Genomic DNA, 20865 nt, shown 5'->3' on the forward strand with positions numbered 1-20865 from the left:
AGCATGCGTGTGTTACGGGAGACAAAGGAGACTGCCCAGTTAGCCTGGAAGCTGGTAGGGTCCTGAGAAGTTGTCAGGATAGGATTCTCCTAACTTCTGACCTGTTAATTGGATATTAGATGTTAACTAGTTGGAGAAAGGTAACAAGACATCAAAGAGTGTTATTCCAACAATTTCATATATACACTGAAAGCAATCAGTCAGAGGAAGAAGCCAAATAAAGCTAGAGAGATAAGAGCAAGCAAGATTGAGGCAGTGACGCAAAGAAAGGTTAAAAGCGGCCAGATTATTGCAAATTATTGAGAAATTGTCAAAAGGTTTTCCTTTTGGGTCTTCACAGTCTAATTCAGACTGAATTTTGATTCATCAACTACTTTTATCTTCAAGTCTTCATTCATTGCAGATTTAAGCTACTCCCCTAGTCTGTCTAGTAATTATCTGGCAGGGGAAGGGCAGGGAGGTGAAGGTGAGGATAGTCTGCCTTACTATTTCCTTACAAAGAACAAGGGTACCTGGGTGGCTCTGTCGGTTAAGCGTCCAACTTCGGCTCAGGTCATGATCTCTCAGTTCGTGAGTTCAAGCCCCACTTTGGGCTCTGTACTGACAGCTCAGAGCCTGGAGCCTGCCTCAGATTCTGTGTCTCCCTCTCTCTCTGCCCCTCCCCTGCTCACACTCTGTCTCTTTCCATCTCTCAAAAATAAATAAACATTAAAAAATTTTAAAAACAGTATTTCCTTTTAAATAACAAGTTGGTATTTCACATAGTGCATGAGAGTATGCAATGTCTCTTTTAAGAAAGGCCTGCCTTCCATTAGTGTTACACATATAAAACGATGTTTGATATACACAGATGATTAAAGATTCACCTAGTAAAGAAAGAAAACTCACAAGGCACTATTAGGAAGTGCTTATTAACAGTTTCTCATAGCATTAAACTGTCATCCCAGTAATTGAAATTTAGTGCCATTTTGTGATGTGGGCAGACAATTTCATAAGATTCCTTCATAATTACTTATAAGCAAAGGGCAGTCAACATATTGTCCCTTTTATTTTCAGGAAAAAAACTGTGATACCAAGATACTTTTAAAAAGCTGAAGAAATTTAAATACCTTAAGATGGATTTAACTTTCATAGCTACATTGATTTCTCATTTTTGTTTTACTTTATGTTGCATTTTTCTTTCAGAGGAGTAATAATAAAACATCTAACAGCCTTTATTGACTTTGGATATCTCTTGATGTTTATGTTTTCTAAATAAGTTCTAATTTCTTTGAAAAATAAACACCTTCTACAAATGACAGCATAGATATTAGTTCTGTCAAGAGTAAGTGTAAGAATGCAACAGATCACAGTGACAATTTTCATGACCTTTTTTGCAATTTATATAGAAGGAAAATAATAACATGATTGCTTTAAGAAGAAAGCATTAATTTAAATACATATTCACAGTTATTTATATTTATTTATATGGTCACTTATTTATAATGGTATCTGTCATGTTAATGAATTAGAATGCATGTGTATACCTAGATAATGTTGTGTAGATCCTTGATAATTGTAATTTTATCAATGGCCATGCGTTTTCTCATTTTTTTCATTACCACATCCCCATAGACATGCACATATACACACATGGCTGCTGCTTCTTCTTCTTCTTTTTTTTTTTTTAGCACCTATGACACTTATTTTATATGTAAGATCGAGTTGATATTTCTCCATCTGAATAATCAGAATGCAAAGACTTGACATATTCAGAAAATGTATTATTCAGTTTGCCCTTCCAATCTGAAGCCATTAGATCCTTACCTCTTCAGAAAGAAATAAGGGCCAGTGATTTTCTAAGGTCTGACACTAACAGCCTTGCCTCTGTCGAAACTTTTCTTTTTTATCTTCTCTTTCACACCTAAATAAGCTGAAAAAGCAATTGAGGCATACAATCAGACAAGACTTCATTGTCAACGGCAAAATTGCCCAGGAAATGAAAAAAAGAAACCTTTTGCTTAATAAATAACCCAGTAAACCAGCCATCTATGACATGAACAGAGGCAGCAGAGCTGATGATTTTCTCCTAATTCTTGATGGTTGGCATCAGTGAGTCTAATGATTACTGTCTAATGTCTTTTCAGATTTCAAACCTTTACATATATGACACGGTGCTTCTGCTTGCTAATGCTTTTCATAAGAAACTGGAGGACCGAAAATGGCACAGCATGGCAAGTTTGTCATGCATCAGAAAGAACTCTAAGCCCTGGCAGGGAGGGCGTTCCATGCTGGAGACTATCAAGAAGGTAACTTGTGACTAACGTTTCACTCTCCTTAATTTTCATGTAAAGGGATACAATAAATCATTTTTGAGGGCATATCTTTCAAAAGGATGTTTTTTGTCACCAACATTGTCAGTCCAAAGCACAAAACAGTGTAATAGATGAGTAAATATTAAAAACAACAACAACAACAAGGTCAGAAAGTCACATGCATGTATAAAACAAGGAGCCGTTACCTATTTGTAAGGATATATTACACGAGTATAGTTAGTGGTTGAAATTATTTGAATTGTATTTGTTATACCATTAGTATTAGAAATACTCAAATTATTTTGGTGCCTGTGACAAATACAAATACTTGTTTTTGTTTGTTTGTTTGTTTGTTTGTTTTCTTTAAAATACACCATCGGGGCGTCTGGGTGGCTCAGTCGGTTAAACGTCTGACTTTGGCTCAGGTCATGATCTCTGGTTTGTGAGTTCAGACCCCGCGTCGGACTCTGCTGGCAGCTCAGAGCCTGGAGCCTGCTTCAGATTCTGTGTCTCCCTCAGTCTCTGCCCCTGTCCTGCTCACACTCTGTCTCTCTAAATAAATAAATAAATAAATAAATAAATAAACATTAAAAAAAAATTTAAATACGCCATGAACCGAAAAAAATAAACACAAGCCGTCACTGTTTTCCAATTACATGATACATGGTAAGACATTAGAAGCAATGATCTTTAATTTATCTTATAATCAAGATATAATTCATAAGCAGTACTATTTTGCAGCATTTAGGAACTATTTTAGCTATCTGGTGTGTTCTCCTTCCTCACTGTCAGTGTGGTGTTTAGCCTGGCTGTGACCCGCTCTGGCTCAGTACCTGCTCCGTTCCCAGGAGGCACTTTATGCTGTTAGGCTTCTCTCAATGGTTTGAGCAATTCTGCAGTTTATTAGCCTCTTTGTCATGTCATCCTTGCTGGCATTTTCTGTCTGTCTCACACAGCTTCTTGGATTTAAAATGAAATGATTAATAAAACAAACAAATGGCTCCTGTACCCTTTACACAAAGAAGACAGACATTTAGAAGTTTATGTTCTTTATTTTACCCATCCTTTTCCTCTCTGCACGTGTTTGCCTTCCTCTCGTGAAACAAAAAAAGAAATAGCTAGTTGAAAGAAATGTGAATGCATTTAGAAAAGCCAGAGAAAAACCTAAACATCTATCATTAGAAGTGAACTAGAGGTACAAAAAAACAGAAGTGGAAGAAAGAAATGTTGCAAATGGAGAATAGCCTGGATCTTTCTCTTGGTATGTTTCCTTTTTGTAAAAAGAATCGCTTTAATGAGAATTTAGGCACTTATCAGCAGAAGTGCTTGAAAATCAAATGCATTGAATGTATTGGCAGAGTAAGATATTTCAACTAAAATACGAATAAGTCAAATCTAAACTCAAGGTGTTGCCAAGATCTCCCTATCTGTCCATGTAGAGATTTGGCAGGTATGAATCCAAGGGAAGTTGTTGAACATGATTCTGATCCTGCCAACTTATTAGTTCAGGCTTTGGCTAGGATGCAGGAACTTGAATATATTCATTCTTCTGAAGCCTTCTCACAAAGACAGAATAATAGTTTGGGAGATTGCTTAGGAGATACTTACTTAGTGAAAGTATTAGCGGAAAGGAAATAAAGATACCATAATATGTAGGTAGTTCTTATGGAATAGTTCAATATATAAAATGTTGCTGCTGGAAAATGTATAATCAAAACAATAATATGATAATTATGACATTTATTTGGGGGGAATATTTATATATTTGTCCTGGTGAGCTTTCAGCCTAATGATGCTTTTTAAAGAAATATATCCATTCAGTGTATTTAAAGACTAAGTTTGAATGATATATGTCATTGCAGATATTCAGTTACATTATTTTTTTTTTAATTTTTTTTTTTTCAACGTTTATTTATTTTTGGGACAGAGAGAGACAGAGCATGAACGGGGGAGGGGCAGAGAGAGAGGGAGACACAGAATCGGAAACAGGCTCCAGGCTCTGAGCCATCAGCCCAGAGCCTGACGCGGGGCTCGAACTCCCGGACCGCGAGATCGTGACCTGGCTGAAGTCGGACGCTTAACCGACTGCGCCACCCAGGCGCCCCAAGTTACATTATTTTTTAAGTAAACTCTATGCCCAACATGGGACTTAAATTCACGACCCCAAAAGCAAGAGTCACATGCTCAGTTTCATTATGTTCCACATTTCAAATTGACTTAAAAAAAAATGGAGTTTTTTTTTTTTCCAGTCATAACTTTGCCTCATATGAGTGTTCTGGTCATCCCATTCAGATGCCAAGGCTGATAATACTCCACATACCAAAAAATTTTGAGAGAAGATTACTACTCATACAGGAACTCCCAGGAGAGCAGAGTGGGCTCAGGAATGTCCAGGCTGGCTTGACCAAGCAGCAGGAGTGGGCTGGGCCCAGGTAGTGACTAGGAAGTAGGACTGGGGAAAGTTCCCATTTACTTGGGCTAGAGATTTTCAAGGCTTAAATTTCCAACTGGTATCAGACAAAAAGTTGCGGGATGAGCTTTGTTGATCAGCCTGTCCAAATGTGGAGCCACAGGGGAAAGGGAGACCAAAGCTTAGAAAGAAATCAGCAGCCAAACATCACAAATGAGGTCAGGCTCCTTATTACAGTGGGAATATTCTAGTAATAAAATTTTTAATTACATTCAAATAACCCCTGCGTGTCTCTATGAAAGGCATGCTGTATATACTTTACAAAGCCTCTGTGCTACTGCATGGAGACAACGAAGTGAAAGAATGAGGGTCTGTCCCTTAATTAATTTCTATTCTTTTTACCGGGGTGAGACAAAAGAGATAAAAAAGCAATGCAGGTGACATAAGTACTGTAAATATCCAGAACATTTATACAGGGGCAGATAGCGGTTTCCATAAATTGAAGCTTTACAATTTATTTTATGAATTGATAGAATAGGTACTTCCACATTTCTCTTCTTTAAAAAAAAAGAGGCTAATTCTCAAATGTTTATTTCTCCACGGTATTATCAGTGACCTTGAAGCCATGCTATTTATATGAATTTTTAGATTATTTTTGAGAAAATGATATTTTTGTAAAATATTGGGTCTACCTATCCATGGACATGGTATCTATCCATATAGTCATCTTTTATAGCCCTCAGTAAAGACTTACAGTGTCCTTCATACATATTTTCATTGTATTTCTCCTAAAATTTTATGAAGTTTTGATTATGTATATCTGCAGGTGTGACACTATCATGAATGTAATCTATTTCCATTATGTTTTCAAACTACATATTGTAGGTATGTAAGGTAGTGGTTGATGTCTGATATATTTGGTGATTAAGCTGATCAACTCTTGAAACTTGAGTCCTGATTCTCACCTCTTTCTTTGTAGTTTATTCTCTTGTCTTTTCAAGTGGACATTGATACCATCCTCAAGTAAAATTAATGTTGTCACCTAATTCTAATATTTTATGTATTTTTTGAACTTTTAAAAAACTTTTCTTGGGGGCTGTCAGGTACACCATAGAGCTCTGTGTACTTCAGAGGTGGCCACTTTTCCCTGCTTGAGGTGACGATATCAGGTCATATCTTTCTCTGAGACATAGAGGTGAGGATTCAACCTCTACAGAAGAGATGCAACTGACACCAACCTGGCCTAGAGCTGACCTGCAGAACCCTGACATGCAGGACACAGTATTTTCCAGCTCTCATCTGATGCATTCTTCAATTCTTCATCTTAGTTTTAATGCTAATTCACCACTCACATGTGGCACTTCCAGCTCTTGGGAAGAGGGAACCTTAAGCTGTGATGTTAGTGGCACATCGGAGGCAGAGACCTGATGTGGGGATCTACATGAAAATGTTTGTAGGTGAATTTGCAGGATGAGCCAGCAACAGAGATACAGTGGCTGGTGAGCAGTCTCTAGGCCAAAACTTGTGATTTGAGCAACATACATAAATATGGCAATGTGCAAAGAAAATTTAAGGGGATTTCTTCAACATTTTATTGACTGTCTGGATAAAGAAGAAAATGTTGCCATAGATATTGCTGGGCCTTTGTGCATGCAGTGATAGGGATATTGATATAACTGGGGAGTCATGTAATTTTTATATATCTGATATATTGTCAAGTTAGCTCACATACAGTGTATACAGTGTGTTCTTAGCTTTAGAAATAGATTTCTGTTATTCATCACGTATATACAACACCCAGTGCTCATCCCAACAAGTGCCCTCCTCAATGTCCATCACCCCCTTTCCCTGCCCCCACCCCACCAACCCCCAGTTTGTTCTCTGTTATTAAGAGCCTCTTATGGTTTGCCTCCCTCTTTGTTTCTATTTTTTTCTTTACCCTCCCCCACGGTCTTCTGTTAAGTTCCTCAAATTCCACACATGAGTGAAAACATGGTATCTGTCTTTCTCTGACTGACTTATTTCATTTAGCATAATACCCTCAAGTTCCATCCACATTGTTGCAAATGGCAGGATTTCATTCTTTTCTATTGCTGAATAGTATTCCTTTGTGTGTGTATATATGTGTATATATATTTTATATATATATATTAACATATATATGCATTATACACACACACACATATATGAAACACATCTTCTTTATCTATTCATCAGTTGATGGACATTTGGACTCTTTCCATAATTTGGCTATTGTTGATAGCACTGCTGTAAACTTGGGATACATGCACCCCTATGAATCAACGTTCCTGTATCTTTTTGATACATTCCTAGCAGTGCTGTTGCTGGGTTGTAGGGTAATTATATTTTTAATTTTTTGAGGAACCTCCACACTATTTTCTAAAGTGGCTGCACCAGTCTGCATTTCTACCAAAAATGCAAGAGGGTTCCCCTTTCTCCACATCCTCACCAACATCTCTTGTTTACTGAATTGTTAATTTTAGCCACTTTGACCCATGTGAGGTGGTATCACAATGTGGATTCTTCTCAGAGCTAGAACAAGCAATCCTAAAATTTGTATGGAACCACAGAATACCCTTAATAACCAAAGTAATGTTGAAAAAGAAAACCAAAGCTGGAGACACCACAATCCCAGACTTTAGCCTCTACTACAAAGCTGTAATCATCAAGACAGCATGGTATTCGCACAAAAACAGACACATAGACCTATAGAATATAATTGAGAACCCAGATTTGGACCCACAAATGTATGGTCAACTAATCTTTGACAAAGCAGGAAAGAGTATCCAGTGGAAAAAAGACAGTCTCTGTAGCAAATGGGGCTGGGAGAACTGGATGGCAACATGCAGAGGAATGAAACTGGACCACTTTCTTAACACCATACACAAAAATAAATTCAAATGGATGAAAGACCTAAATGTGAGACAGGAAACCATCAAAACCCTAGAAGAGAAAACAGGCAACAACCTCATTGACCTGGGCTGCAGCAACTTCTAACTCGACACATCTCCACGGACAAGGGAAATAAAAGTAAAAATGAACTATTGGGACTTCATCAAGATAAAAGCTTCTGCACAGCAAAGGAAACAACCAACAAAACTAAAAGGCAACCGATGGAATGGAAGAAGATACTTGCAAATCACGTGTCAGATAGAGGGCTAGTATACAAAATCTATAAAGAACTTACCAAACTCAACACCTGAAGAACAAATAATCCAGTGAAAAAATGGGCAGAAGACATGAATAAACATTTTTTCCAAAGAAGACATCCAAATGGCTAAAAGACACATGAAAAGATGCTCAAAATAATCATGTGAGGAGTCATCTTAAAGTTTAAACTGTGAACAAATGAAATCATTTGCAAAAATCTATACAGACAGCCCATCTGCCACTCAACTTTAGCATGGCTATCAATGAGATCTTCTTTGACAGTTACCTGACTCAATCTTAGAACATCAGATTTAATGTGTGGAAGACTAATTACATGAGAAACCTGAACTTGAAGATTAACCAGTCTATCACCATGAGTGGCATGTTGATTAGGATGTCGCAGCTGCTTCCAGATGCAGAAGTCCTTCTTGCAATGCCAGGTGTGCACCCCCCCCCTCCACTGCCTTGGTGGAGATGGACCGTGGCTTAATCACTGAGCCCCATGTGGGTGAGTGCTCACCCATAACCACACTCTCCTGAGTGTTCTCAGGAAAGCAGATGATCAAACTTCAAGAGTCTCCTGAAAATATGCCTGCAAGGCAAATGCCTCACACTGCCATCCTTTTTGCTCACAATGAACTTGTTGGCAAGGTTCAACCTGGGGACAAAGTAAACATTACAGACATCTATCTGTAATGTTACTTACTGAGTCAATTAAGAGTGAGTAATGTGAAGTCTGTCTACAAAATCCACATTGATGACATTTATTATCAGAAAATTGATGCAGAACATTTGCATAAAGAAGTAGATGAAGATATAGAACAGAAACTTTTTCAGAGAAGCATGTGGAATTGCACAAAGAACTTTACAAAAAAAGAAGGCATTCATGAGATCCTTGATTCAGCCTCAGCTCCAAGCTTGTAAGAACATGAGGATTTAAAAAGGGGGGAATCTTGCTTCAGCTTTTCCTTAGAAAAAGGAAAGATTTTAGTCACATGGGAAGGGTCAGACTTTGTGCTGAGAACAACATCCTGATGTGTGGTGACCCAAAGACTAGTAAGTTCCAGCTTCTGCATGTGTACAACCCCGTCTCCTAGGACCAACTAACGGTATATATATATATATATATATATATATATATATATATATATATAGAATGACTTTGAGATAAGGCAAGTGGGCCTGAAACTGGTACCTTTGTCCTGAGTGACAGTAGCATCTGCTGTATTGATAAGTTTGTGAAGATAAATGAAAATACAAGATCAGCATTGTACAAAGTCATGGGATGACTGACTCTGTTGCAAAAGCTGGGATTATTGGTCAGCTCAATGTATGCACCCTTATCCTGGCAGCAGCAAATTCTATGGAGTCTCAGTGGAATTCTAAAAAACACAACCATTGGTGATATACAGCTACCTCACGTATTTTTATCAAGGTTTGATTCGATATTCCTCATCCTGGACCCGCAGGATGAAGCCTATGACAAGGATCTGATTCACCACCGTGTGGCTCTGTACTACCAGAGCAAGGAGCAAGTGGAGAAGAGGTTCACAAACATGGCGGCACTGAAGAATTACATTGCTTATGCTCACAGAACCGTCGTGTCTTGGCTGAGCCAGGAAGCCAGTCAGGCTCTCATCCAGGCTTATGTAGACTTGAGGAGGATGCAGAAGATTGGTAGTAGCTGAGGAATGGTTTCTGTATACTTTTGATAGCTGGACTCATGAGTTCACTTAGCAGAAACCCTGGACTGGCACTGTGGACGTATCTCTTCTTACTACAGAAATGAGTGCCATCTCTCCGAAATGGAAAGAAGAGTTAGCTGAAGCACTGAAAAAACTTATTTTATGTAAGAACATCAGCTCTAAAATACTCACAACTTTTTGAAGATATTCAAGGACACTCTGACATAGCAATTACCAAAGATATGTTTGACGAAGCACTTCGTGCTTTGTCTGATGATGACGTCTTGACAGTGACTAGAAAAGCTGTTTGCTTGCTCTGAATCTTTTGTGAATAGTGCTGTGTGTTTGGCTTGTCTGCACTTGGGCATTGCATTTGCATCCATATATGTTTGGTATATAGGCCGATCGGCTGCTGCTGCAGCCATCAGCAGAAATAGATTAAGATCATTATCTGGCTCCATAAAAATGTTTTAACTTGGGTTCCGTTTTCTTAGTAAAGTGTGTTTTCATAAAGTGTATGTTTTCATTACCCCCCACACACACATTTTGAGTAAAAACATGGTGCCAATTTGCAACATACACAGTAGAAATTATTTTCTTGCCATGACATTTTTAGCACCAGGGCTTTTAATCTGTACATATATACGGATAGCAGGATGTCAGTGTTTTTGAAGATGGCAGTCTGGGTGTTTTTTGTTTGTTGGTCGGTTGGTTGGTTTGTTTGTTTGGTGTTTTTGGTTTTGGTTTCGGTTTTCTGCTAAACTCTCTAATAGCAAGCATCCATATGCTAGGGATTTATGTAATATGAGATAAGACTTTAAACCAGAGCCTTTTTCCCTGTTATAGCAGTCAAACATAATTCCTTCTAGAAGCTAGTTCTTATGGAATTAATGATTGGAAGTGATCGAGTTCTAGGTTAATGTCTGCCACTTTATTGTAATATGCAAAACTTTTTTTTTCTAAGTAAGTTATAGAGATAATTTAAAAAATAATAAAATAAAACTTTTCTTGGCTAACTGCTTTAGCTTCCACTTCTAAACTTCCATAATTTTGATAGTAAATAGAATCTTAGTTTTATAAATATGCCACAAGTATTTTGCTATTAAATATATCAAAGGTAGTATTTGAAAAGATATCTTTAATTCTTTTTTTAAGTTTTGTATTAATTTTGAGAGAGACAGAGACAGTGTTGAGTGGGGGAGGGTCAGAGAGAAAGAGAGAGAGAAAAAGAGAGAGAAAGAGAGAGAGAAAGAGAGAGAGAGAGAGAGAGAGAGAGAGAGAATCCTAAGCAGGCTCTGTGCTGCCAACGCAGAGGCCAACACAGAGGGTCAAACTCAAAAACCATGAGATTGTGACCTGATCCGAAACCAAGAGTCGGATGCTCTGAGCCACCCAGGAACCCCTGAAAAGATATTTTTTTAATTAGATAAAGAGTGTACCTTTCCAATACGTTTTGTTTTACTTTTTTTTTTTAATTTTTAGAATTCATTAGTAACCCTTACAATTTTAGAGTAGCAAGGTCAAATAAAGTTAACCCTTCCCCAATTTTAAGATGGAGAAAACTGAACCTCAGAAAAATTAAATGACTTATTAAGGGTTGTTTACAAAGCTAATTAGTTTCAGTACCAAGTTGTTTGGCTTCCAGCCTTGTGTTCTGTATACCATACCATTGACCCTTTTTCTTGTTCATAATGGTAGCTTTTATTCACTACTGTCAGATTCATTTGACTAAAGAAAACACACACCCCAAGAAATCAAAGCTGTAAGTACCATGTGCAAATATTATGTTAACAATATCTTAGTGTCTGTCAATGTGGCTTTTTCAAATGCCTTGAATTTGGAGTTGAATTGATGAGTGACTGCATTTTTAAAAGCTCTTGTGACAAAACGTTTGTTAGCACACATATGCATTCTTTATTATGAGAAGCTACATTTAATTGGAATATATATTTTGGTAAGGACTCTTCATGTTGTATAATTTAGACTTGTTGATGTTATATATCCTAGAGAAAACTTTCAAACATTTTAAACTAAATAATAAGTAAAACAAAAGCTGAGCAGCTCTGGAAGAGAGTGGGGAGGACCTCCCCAGGTAGACTCCCACCACAACTGGTTCTTAGAAACACAGTTTGAAAACCAGGGACATTTAGAAACCAGTTTAATCCATACAAATATACCACCTTCCTTAGACTCTGGAATAATATTACACCCAGGCAATGTGGGCAGAGTATTTTTATTTACAGACTTGTTCTAAAATTAAACAGCGATGATTTTCTATTTTTTCTTATTTTTAATGTTGATTCAGCTTCCAAGAGTACAGTCTGTTCATTCATGTATTTATCACTCCTTTAACAGACATTTATCAAATGTCTGTAGTGTGGAATGTATTATTCAAACTCTTTTATGTGATTATCCAAAAAAGAATTTAGAGCCTAGTAGTGAATATGGCATTATTATGCAAACAGCTGTACTCTAAGGTGAGAGACAACAAAAGGCCCCAAGCATGGCAAAAATAGAACCCCGTGGAATCTTAGAGCGTACTGTGCAGACCCCCATTTCTCAGCTGAGGTGCTCCTTCCTGGGAAGGCTGACACCTAGCCTCTGTGCAGGAACTGCTCTGGGCAGCAGGGAGCTGTTCCACTCCCTTCCTGGAATTGCATGCATCCAGTGACTGGTCATTGCACAATGGTCTGAGTTCCATGCCTCCAAGTGGAATAACATCGAAAAGTTATTTTACTACAGACTGGCCATGGCATCACCTCAGCTGTTGCTGTATTTCCATCACTGTGTCACCTCTCCCTTTGTGTCCCTTATTCTCGTACTCCTTTGCAAGTGCTTTTCCTAGGAGCACTTCTGGTAACCTCCTGCAGACAAGCAAATCATTTCAGAGCTATTTCCCTGGGAACCCGACCCAAAACACAGAAAAGAGATGAGAAAATTTTCATGAAACTGGTAGCATATTAACGGGAACTTGAAAATTAACAGGTGTAAGGTATGTAAAGCTATGGAGAAGAGGACATGGCAGGTGGTAGGAGCACTCTCGCTGACATATCTATTTGAATAAATCATGTGGACAGTGACAATAATTGACTAACTTACCAGAGTGGATGAAATGCATAGAGAGACTAGTGTAGACTGGAAAGATATAGAGGAAAGGAATTTATTTTGTAGGTGAGTAAAAGACCCTAAAGAATTTTTGAACATGGATATGACAAAGATGAGACCTGAGTTTTAGAAAGAAAAGGCTTATATATTAAAAAGAGACCTGAGTTTTAGAAAGAAAAGGTTTATATATTAAAAAAATTTTTCAAAAATTCAAATTTGTTTAATTAAAAAAACTAAGAAAAATATTACACTCAAAATATGTGATTACATATAAAAGCACTGACATTTTGTGTGTTCTACATGAGTAAGACAACCAAGATTTGATAGATCCTTAAATCAAATACTTCTGCATTGGCATAATTGATCAGTTTCTGCTAAATGCTTTATGGTGATTTTTAAAAATTTTGTTTTTAACATTTATTCATTTTTGAGAGACACAGACAGACAGAGCATGAGTGGGGAAGGGGCAGAGAGAGAGGGAGACACAGAATCCAAAGCAGGTTCCAGGCTCTGAGCTGTCAGCACAGAGTCTGATGCAGGGCTCGAATCCACAAGCTGTGGGATCATGAGCTGGGCTGAAGTCAGACGTTTAACCAGCTAAGCCACCCAGGCGCCCTAATGGTGATTTTTTTTAAATACGAAATGTGAGAAAATAGAACATATCAACACTTGTGTCACTATCTAAAATCATTTAGTACCAATATATTTTCTTGTATTGGTACCAAATCTATCTAAAAGAGATCTTTTTTTTTAAGTTTATTGATTTTGAGAAAGACAGTGCACATGTGTGAGCAAGGGAGGGGCAGAGTGAGAGGGAGGGAGAATCCCAAGCAGGCTCCACACTAAAAGTGTCCCTAAAAGAGATCTTGATGCATGTTGATATCTAAAGTATTCTTGAAGCACCTGAGTGACTCAGGTGGTAAAGCGGCCAACTCTTGATTTCGGCTTTGCTCACGACTCATTGTTGGTGAGATTGTGCCTTGAATCAGGCTCCACACTGACAGCGTGGAGCTTACTTGGGATTCTCTCTCTCCTATCTCTCTGCCCCTCCTCTCTCTCTCTCTCTCTTCTCTCTCTCTCTGTCTGTCTCTCATTTGTCTTAAAATAAATAAACATTTTTAAAAAAGTATTCTTTGAAATGGAAAAAAATATTGAATTTATTCTAATTCTTATATGGTAATGTATTCATTCAACAAATATTTACTGAGCACTACCATATGCTGTACCGTGAGATCACAAAATAAGGAAGGAAAATAGAAGTATTAAAAATAGTACGAGTGTGATCAATTCTACAAAAGGGGAAACACCAACTGTTCTGGAAATATGTGACTGGAGGACCTACTTAGGTATAAGAATGACAGATAAGTGGAAACATGTAACATGAGTAGTTATTAGCCAAGAAAAGAAAAGGAGAGTATTCCAGGAATGGGGAGGAAGAATGTTTCATGCAAGGGCAACAGAGTTGTCTCAGGATTGGAGGAAAGAGTGCTTTGCACATTTAAGCACCTGGAATAAGACTGGGGTAAGAATAAATGTAGAGTAGGGACACGGTTCCTTATTAGCTAAAATAAGGTAGACAGGGAAAGATCATGAAGGGAAAACCACGTTAAACTTCCTAAACTTTATTCAAGGGGTAAGGTTAAGCTACTGAGGTATATTAAATGGGAGCAGGAGTGACAAAATCATATCACTCAGTGGCTGCCAAGTGGAGAATCCACGATGCAGCTGCCACTGGACCAATACAGACTGGATGAGAAAACTCCAGTAAAGAGGCTGGTGCTCCAACTTGAAGGAAACTAAGGGCGATGGTCATGGGGATGGATAGAAATAGATGTCTTTGAGAGAGATTTAGGTGATTGAAATAAGATTTGGTGATTTAACATAAATGTGAGGGGACAAAAGAAGATTCTAGGCATCTGGCTTGGAGAAAAATAACTCTAATAAGTTGGAGATTTTGTTGTTATTGTTATTTAATTTGTAAACCTAGAGGAATGGAAACGTATTACTTTGTTTTTTGTGTGCCATATAGAATTTACGAACCTGGAGAAGAGAGAGATAATTTAGGAAATCATAATCTGACTTACCAGCAACAGTATTGACTTGGAATATAATATGGCCTTTTTATAAAACGTGTGCAAATAAACTTATTTTTGGCCACCAGAACTTTTAAAATGCAGCGTGTGCCCTTAAAATAGGGCTTCTTGTGGACTTGTCAATATATTCTCTGGCTTTAGGGCATTTGAAGTGTATAAAATATAGTGGATTTTTTGAGCAGTCCGCTATGATATACATACATTATATTGGACACACAGTTTATATAAGTCCACTGTGATATACATACATTACATTGGACGCACAGTTTATATAGTCTAGAGGAAAAGGTATGAAGCACAGGGTAGAGGATTCAGTTCAGGCTCCTCAAATAACTGGTCTGGACTTCAGTTTCTTTTCCTGTAAGATAAGGTAGCATGATCAGATTACTAGTAATATCCTGTTTACTCTCAGTTTGCTCCAAGTATCTACTATGAATGAATATTTGAATGTATACATATGTAAATACACATATGTACACATATACGCACATATATACACGTAGAAATGTTATATGGCAACTTCAAATTTTCCTAAACATTTCACACCAGTGAAGTTTTTATTTTTCGTTTTAATTTTTTTGTGGTTTTCTTCGTCTTATATTGTAGTATTTATCTACCATTATGTTTCTTTTCTGGGTAAAAATGTAGTATTTTCCTTCTGTCAGGGATTTTTCTCTCTGAAATTAACTTATGAGACATGAGGGCACCAGGGCACAGCACTGTGTCTGGCATCTTTCAGTGTGTTCTCTGCCTTTTTGGACTCCTGTTTATTTACAGGGTGTTCTTGTTTACCAAACATGTCTGCACATTCTAAGGAATCTAGAAATATGTATAAGGAAATTAGATGAGTATCATAAATATTTGATGTTCCAGATGATCCTCCAAAAGTATCTCTAAGTTACCGTGCAGTTCAAGCATAGGAAAAATTCTTTCAGCTTTGTAATAGAGACACATAAATTCTTAGCAAATATTTTTTTCTTCTTTTTTTCCCCAGCATACCCTATCTATAGGAGAAAAACAAACTATTGCCTTTTGAGCAACCAGTGATCCAGTGGTAAATTATTCCTAACTTTTGATTCTCCTTATTTTATTTTTCTTCCTTTCTCCTTTCTATATCTGATACCCACTGGTATTTCTATAAAGATTGGGTAGGATGAAATCCAGACCAGTTTCACTTGATATTTTAAAAAAGGTTTACACTGGCAGCAATTTTTACTGTCCAGTTAAAGGACATGTAGAAATTGCTTGTATGTGTTGTTCATACTATCAGTGTCCCATGAGTTTCTTCTGTGTAGAATCTGCTGCATCACCAAAGAGATAAAAAATGCAACTGTGCACGTACAAAGATAATGACTGCTCATTACCACCTGGCCAGCACATATTTTTATCAAGGCTCAGTTTTCAAAGTTGATCTGAGGATAGATGAAAAAATAAAAATAAAAAGCTCAAAAGCATGGGAATAGACTTAAGCAATAAAAAATCAGAGAGGTTAAGATTGGGCCAGATAACAAAGGGCTTCAATTAAAGGGTTTATTTGCTTGAAATACCAACCTCTCAAGCATCCCTTATGTCTTCATGAGGAAAGGTTTTACTGATTACACATGCTAACATCTCATTAAGAATGGAACATAAGGAAGATAAATTACAGAGTCAAAAGGTGAACAAGGTAAGTGGAGGCCACAGTTAACTAAATGCAGGTCCCTTGATTTGTGTGTGTGTGTGTGTGTGTGTGTGTGTGTGTGTGTGTGTGTGTTTTGTACCATGTATACAATGTAAGTGGACTAACTTGCTCAGGACCAGATATAAACTAGGGATAAAAACACTGGCCTAGAGTGACCACGTGAGTATTGATTGGGAGTAATAGTAATATAGTGCTAGACTGTTTAGTGCTCAAAAGTCTAAAAATGTCAGGAGTATAGCATTTTTGCAATGTAGCAATCATACTTAGTTATAATATTTTTGTTCTTTTCCCTAGAAATAAGTACTAAGACAGAAATTTAAACTCTTGTCTAATTAGGAGATATTATTGGTGTAGATGTGTGAAAGAAGACAAGAAAATCTCTAATAAGATTTTTGAAAACCAACAGTTTGAACTTATGTGTAAAAATATGTTATATTTGTCAGTCAGACTCCTACAGTGTTTGCCATTTAGAGATATTACTGATAATAAGATCCACTGTACTTACCCCAGTCTTTAAATTCTTAAGTGATAATTTGGTTAGTTGAGATGTTATTACTTAGTAAACATATAGCATCAACCTGGCTTGCAATAATGGACTAATTTACCCATATCAAAGATACAGGCAGTCAAGAGACACAGAGGAGAGAGATTGTGGGGTGTTCTACATGGCTCTCCAAATCCTTTCTTCCCACATTGGACACGTACACTCTGTGTTTTATTGGTTTACCCCACATAATTTACACTATGAAATATCTCCATTTTTACTCTAGTAAGTGTAAAGCTTTAGGACATTTTTCTGGCAGCCATAAGCAATTATTCTACAGATCCTGAGTTTATTTACTACACAGGACATCCTGCTAAGGACTTTTATAGATACAGACTCTTTTTCCTACTAAATATTACTAGTCTCTACCTGGAGGTCTGGTTGACAAAGGCAACCTCCTTTCTTTTTTTTTTCTCCCCCTGGCCTGCACCACTCACCTCCTCAACACATGTAACAGTAGAAGAAGTGGATGGGATTTTAGACCAGTTGCTTTAACACTTTTTTCCCCCAATTACTAATCAGTGAAATGTAATTGAGTCAAAATTTGCAAAAACCATTCCCAAAAACATGTTAAGATTTAAGCATATAATGAAATTTTGAAACCTTAGGGTTGCAAACTAGCTGAAAAAGATCAGGAGTATGCCTACAATTTCTGGAAGAACTGGAAAGTCTTTAAAATTAAAGAATGAAATAATCATGTAGAAATCGTGATGGTGATGATGATGATGATGATAGCAATTAAATTCTCACCACTTTTCAAGCACTTCTCTATATTCTTTATGGGTATGGTTTTATAAAACACATAATAATCTTCTGGGGTAGGCACTATTATTTTACCACTTAACAGATGTAGAAACTGGGACATAGATGAAATTAAATGACTTAGCAAGGTTCACCAACAAGTAGATTCTGCCACCATTTATCAAATTTAGGAAGCCCGACTCCCAAATCCATGGTATTAACATAATCACATATGAGAAGAGCATAGACATATCAAATCCAACATATTTTTATTAATAAAACTAGATAATAAAAGAGAAGCTGGCTTATTAAAAAATACTGGTGGTGGGTTGCCTGGTTGGCTCAAACAGTTAAGCATCTGACTTCGGCTCACGTCATGATCTTGCAGTTCCTGGGTTCAAGCCTCATGTCGGGCTCTATCTATGCTGACAGCTCAGAGCCTGGAGCCTATTCGGATTCTGTGTCTTCTTTTCTCTCTGCCCCTCCCCTGCTTGTACCCTGTCTCTCTCCTTCTCTCAAAAATAAAATAAAAACATTTTTAAAAAATTAAAAAATAATAGTGGAGAATCAGTTTTGTTGATTATCGCTGTGGCAAAAATGAAGTAAATACTGAAATTAATGAGTAAACAAAGGTTTATTGAATATCTGTTTTGAATGTAGTGTCATATGATGGCCTACAAGACACAGATGAAATAGAAGTTGTAACAAATAGAATAAAACCTGCCAAAAAAGACTGGAAGTTGAGTTAGAGGATATGGCAAATGAGATATACTTAAGTATCAGCATCAGAGAGGTGATAATTGAAGCAATTTTCAAACATAATTTTTCCAAATAAATGTGATTATCAGGCTAAAATTCTAAGTTAAAATGCTTTAGTATAGGAGTGATTTGGAATATGATTTTCATTTGTAAAGTTCTAAATAATGTGAAGGCATATAAACTAAACTGAGAAGAGTGGTAAACAAGAATGAGAGAAGTATGACCTACATTGCCATCTGTTGGGGAAATGAACATCTGTCACGTGGAATGAAAGATGAAGTTTGGAAATTCCCAATGAATCTCAACAGCCAGCATTACTATTTAAGAGCAAAAACAGATTTCAAGCCTAATTTAGCTTTTTAATTTTTTTTAATTTGGAAAAGATATTTAAAGAAGAAAAAAAATGTCTCCAATCAGTTAGAAACCATGGCTTTTAAGATTCCCAGATACAATTTTAGATCAAATTAGAATAGAATTGTGCTAGAGAAAGAATATTGTCAAAACTTATCTCCAGAGTACATTTTATGCTCTCCAGAAGCATCTTGTTTTCTGACTAATGAATCTGTGCATTTCATAAGATATGGTGGCAAAAATCCAACCCCAGAATTTAGTCTCAGTTCTAACATGGTGTCATTTTGAGTAGTCATTTCACTCTTTAGATCTAAATTCCCTTGTTTATAATGTGGATGAGATTGGATTAAGTTATTCCTGAGGTTACCTTTCAGTTGCTCTCCTATTTATTATGTGCACCTATTTTTAAAAAGCCTGTTAATAATTGCGTGCTTGATATATTGATTTTATAGATAGAAATAGTGTTCCTACAGCTACTTTTTCTCCTTCTTTTCCACCCCTCTTCCTCATTATTAGTATTGTTGTTGTTGTTATTATTTTACTTCTTCTGAAATCTTACATCAGTATCTTTTCTCTCCTTTAGGGTGGAGTCAGTGGGTTGACTGGAGAGCTAGAATTTGGAGATAATGGAGGAAATCCCAATGTCCACTTTGAAATTCTTGGAACAAACTATGGAGAAGAGCTTGGCCGAGGTGTTCGCAAAGTAAGACTAGACACATTGATAAATGTTTTTTTTTCCTAAAGCAGCTATAATTTTGTTTGATTTTACTCCATGCAATATGGTTACAGTAGGTATTAAAGTTCATATTGTAGTTTGACAGAGAAGGGGAAGGGGAGAATTACGCATTTAAATGACGTTAAATACTTATCAGAAGTATTAAGCAATGCATTCCATTTATGGCCTAGAATGATTAAAGGAAAAAAAGTAATCTAATGGTTTCCTAGGGAACTAGCATCATCTTCTATTCATTATAATAATTTTTACAAAATAGTGGATTTAGTATTTATAGAATGCATATCTTCTTGGTTTTTAACTTGGAACATGCACAAAATCAGAATGAGAGCTTTGATAAATTTCATATAGTAAGAGGAAAGTCTACTCTAAAAAGTGACATTACAAGAATTCAAATTCTATCCTTGTCATGTAATAAGTAGAAAATGATTTGTAGGAAATTCGCTCTTGTTCTGTACCACAGACCACATGTAAGAAGGTGAGTGATAATAAGGGATGTTTTATGAACTACTGGTACAATAGCTTTCTCAAGGACAAATATAAAAGGCCCTGTAGAAATTACTTGTCTATAGTTGGGATTTGCCATTTTTTATATATATTTTGGTAGGAAAAAATCTAAGATGATTGAGTGCACTTCCAGAGCTCACAACTGTAAATTTCTAACTGTATAAAGGTGGCTGAATTGAGAATAAGAGGTTCTTCCGTAGGTGTTTCTCTCCAGTGCTGACATGCAGGCTGCACAGAAATATAGACAAAACAAAGTTAGGAGTTATATTCTAATCCGCAGTAAAAATTTGCCAGTAAACTTATGCTAGAGAGGAGTAGAAACTACGCTAATGTGTTTTTAATTATTGTTTCATAGTGAAATGTAGGAGACATAAAAACTGCGTAAAACACAATGAGAGTTTATTGAATTATTTTAAAGGAAACACCACTACTATGGTCAAGAACTATAACATATCAAGCATCCTAAACACCCCCACAGACTTCTCCCTGATACATCCCTGACCCCTCTTCTCACCAGTATAACCATCAGTCTGAATTTTATGATACTCATTTCTTTACATTTTAAATATAGTTTTATCACTATGTGCATCCTTAAATAACATAATTGAATTTTGCCAATATTTCAGTTTATGAATGGACTCAATATTGCATATATTCTCTTTTCTTGCTTCTGTTCAGCATTCTGTTTGTGTTATTCATTTTTGTCATTACATGTAGTTGTAGTTTATTTCTAGATTGCTGTATTGTTTTCTACCACGTGAATGTGTCACAATCAACTGTGGGTGTCTATC

The 20865-nt window shown here is 36.7% G+C and overlaps 1 protein-coding gene and 1 pseudogene across 2 annotated transcripts in view; both read left to right on the forward strand.

Moving 5' to 3' along the window:
• GRID2 (glutamate ionotropic receptor delta type subunit 2) overlaps positions 1–20865 on the forward strand; it is a 1453175-nt gene that overhangs the window by 896120 nt on the left and 536190 nt on the right. For both annotated transcript variants that reach the window (XM_047091724.1, XM_047091725.1), the window contains 2 exons: positions 2127–2288; positions 19418–19537. In XM_047091724.1, the coding sequence (XP_046947680.1) occupies positions 2127–2288; positions 19418–19537 (282 nt within the window). The remainder of the gene's footprint in view (positions 1–2126; positions 2289–19417; positions 19538–20865) is intronic.
• Positions 3528–9880, forward strand: LOC124520396 (DNA replication licensing factor MCM4-like; annotated as a pseudogene).

The sequence above is a fragment of the Lynx rufus genome, unplaced genomic scaffold (assembly GCF_022079265.1).
Source record: "Lynx rufus isolate CCGP_SWC_20201006 ecotype Redwood Valley unplaced genomic scaffold, mLynRuf1.p SCAF_3, whole genome shotgun sequence".
NCBI lineage: Eukaryota > Metazoa > Chordata > Mammalia > Carnivora > Felidae > Lynx > Lynx rufus.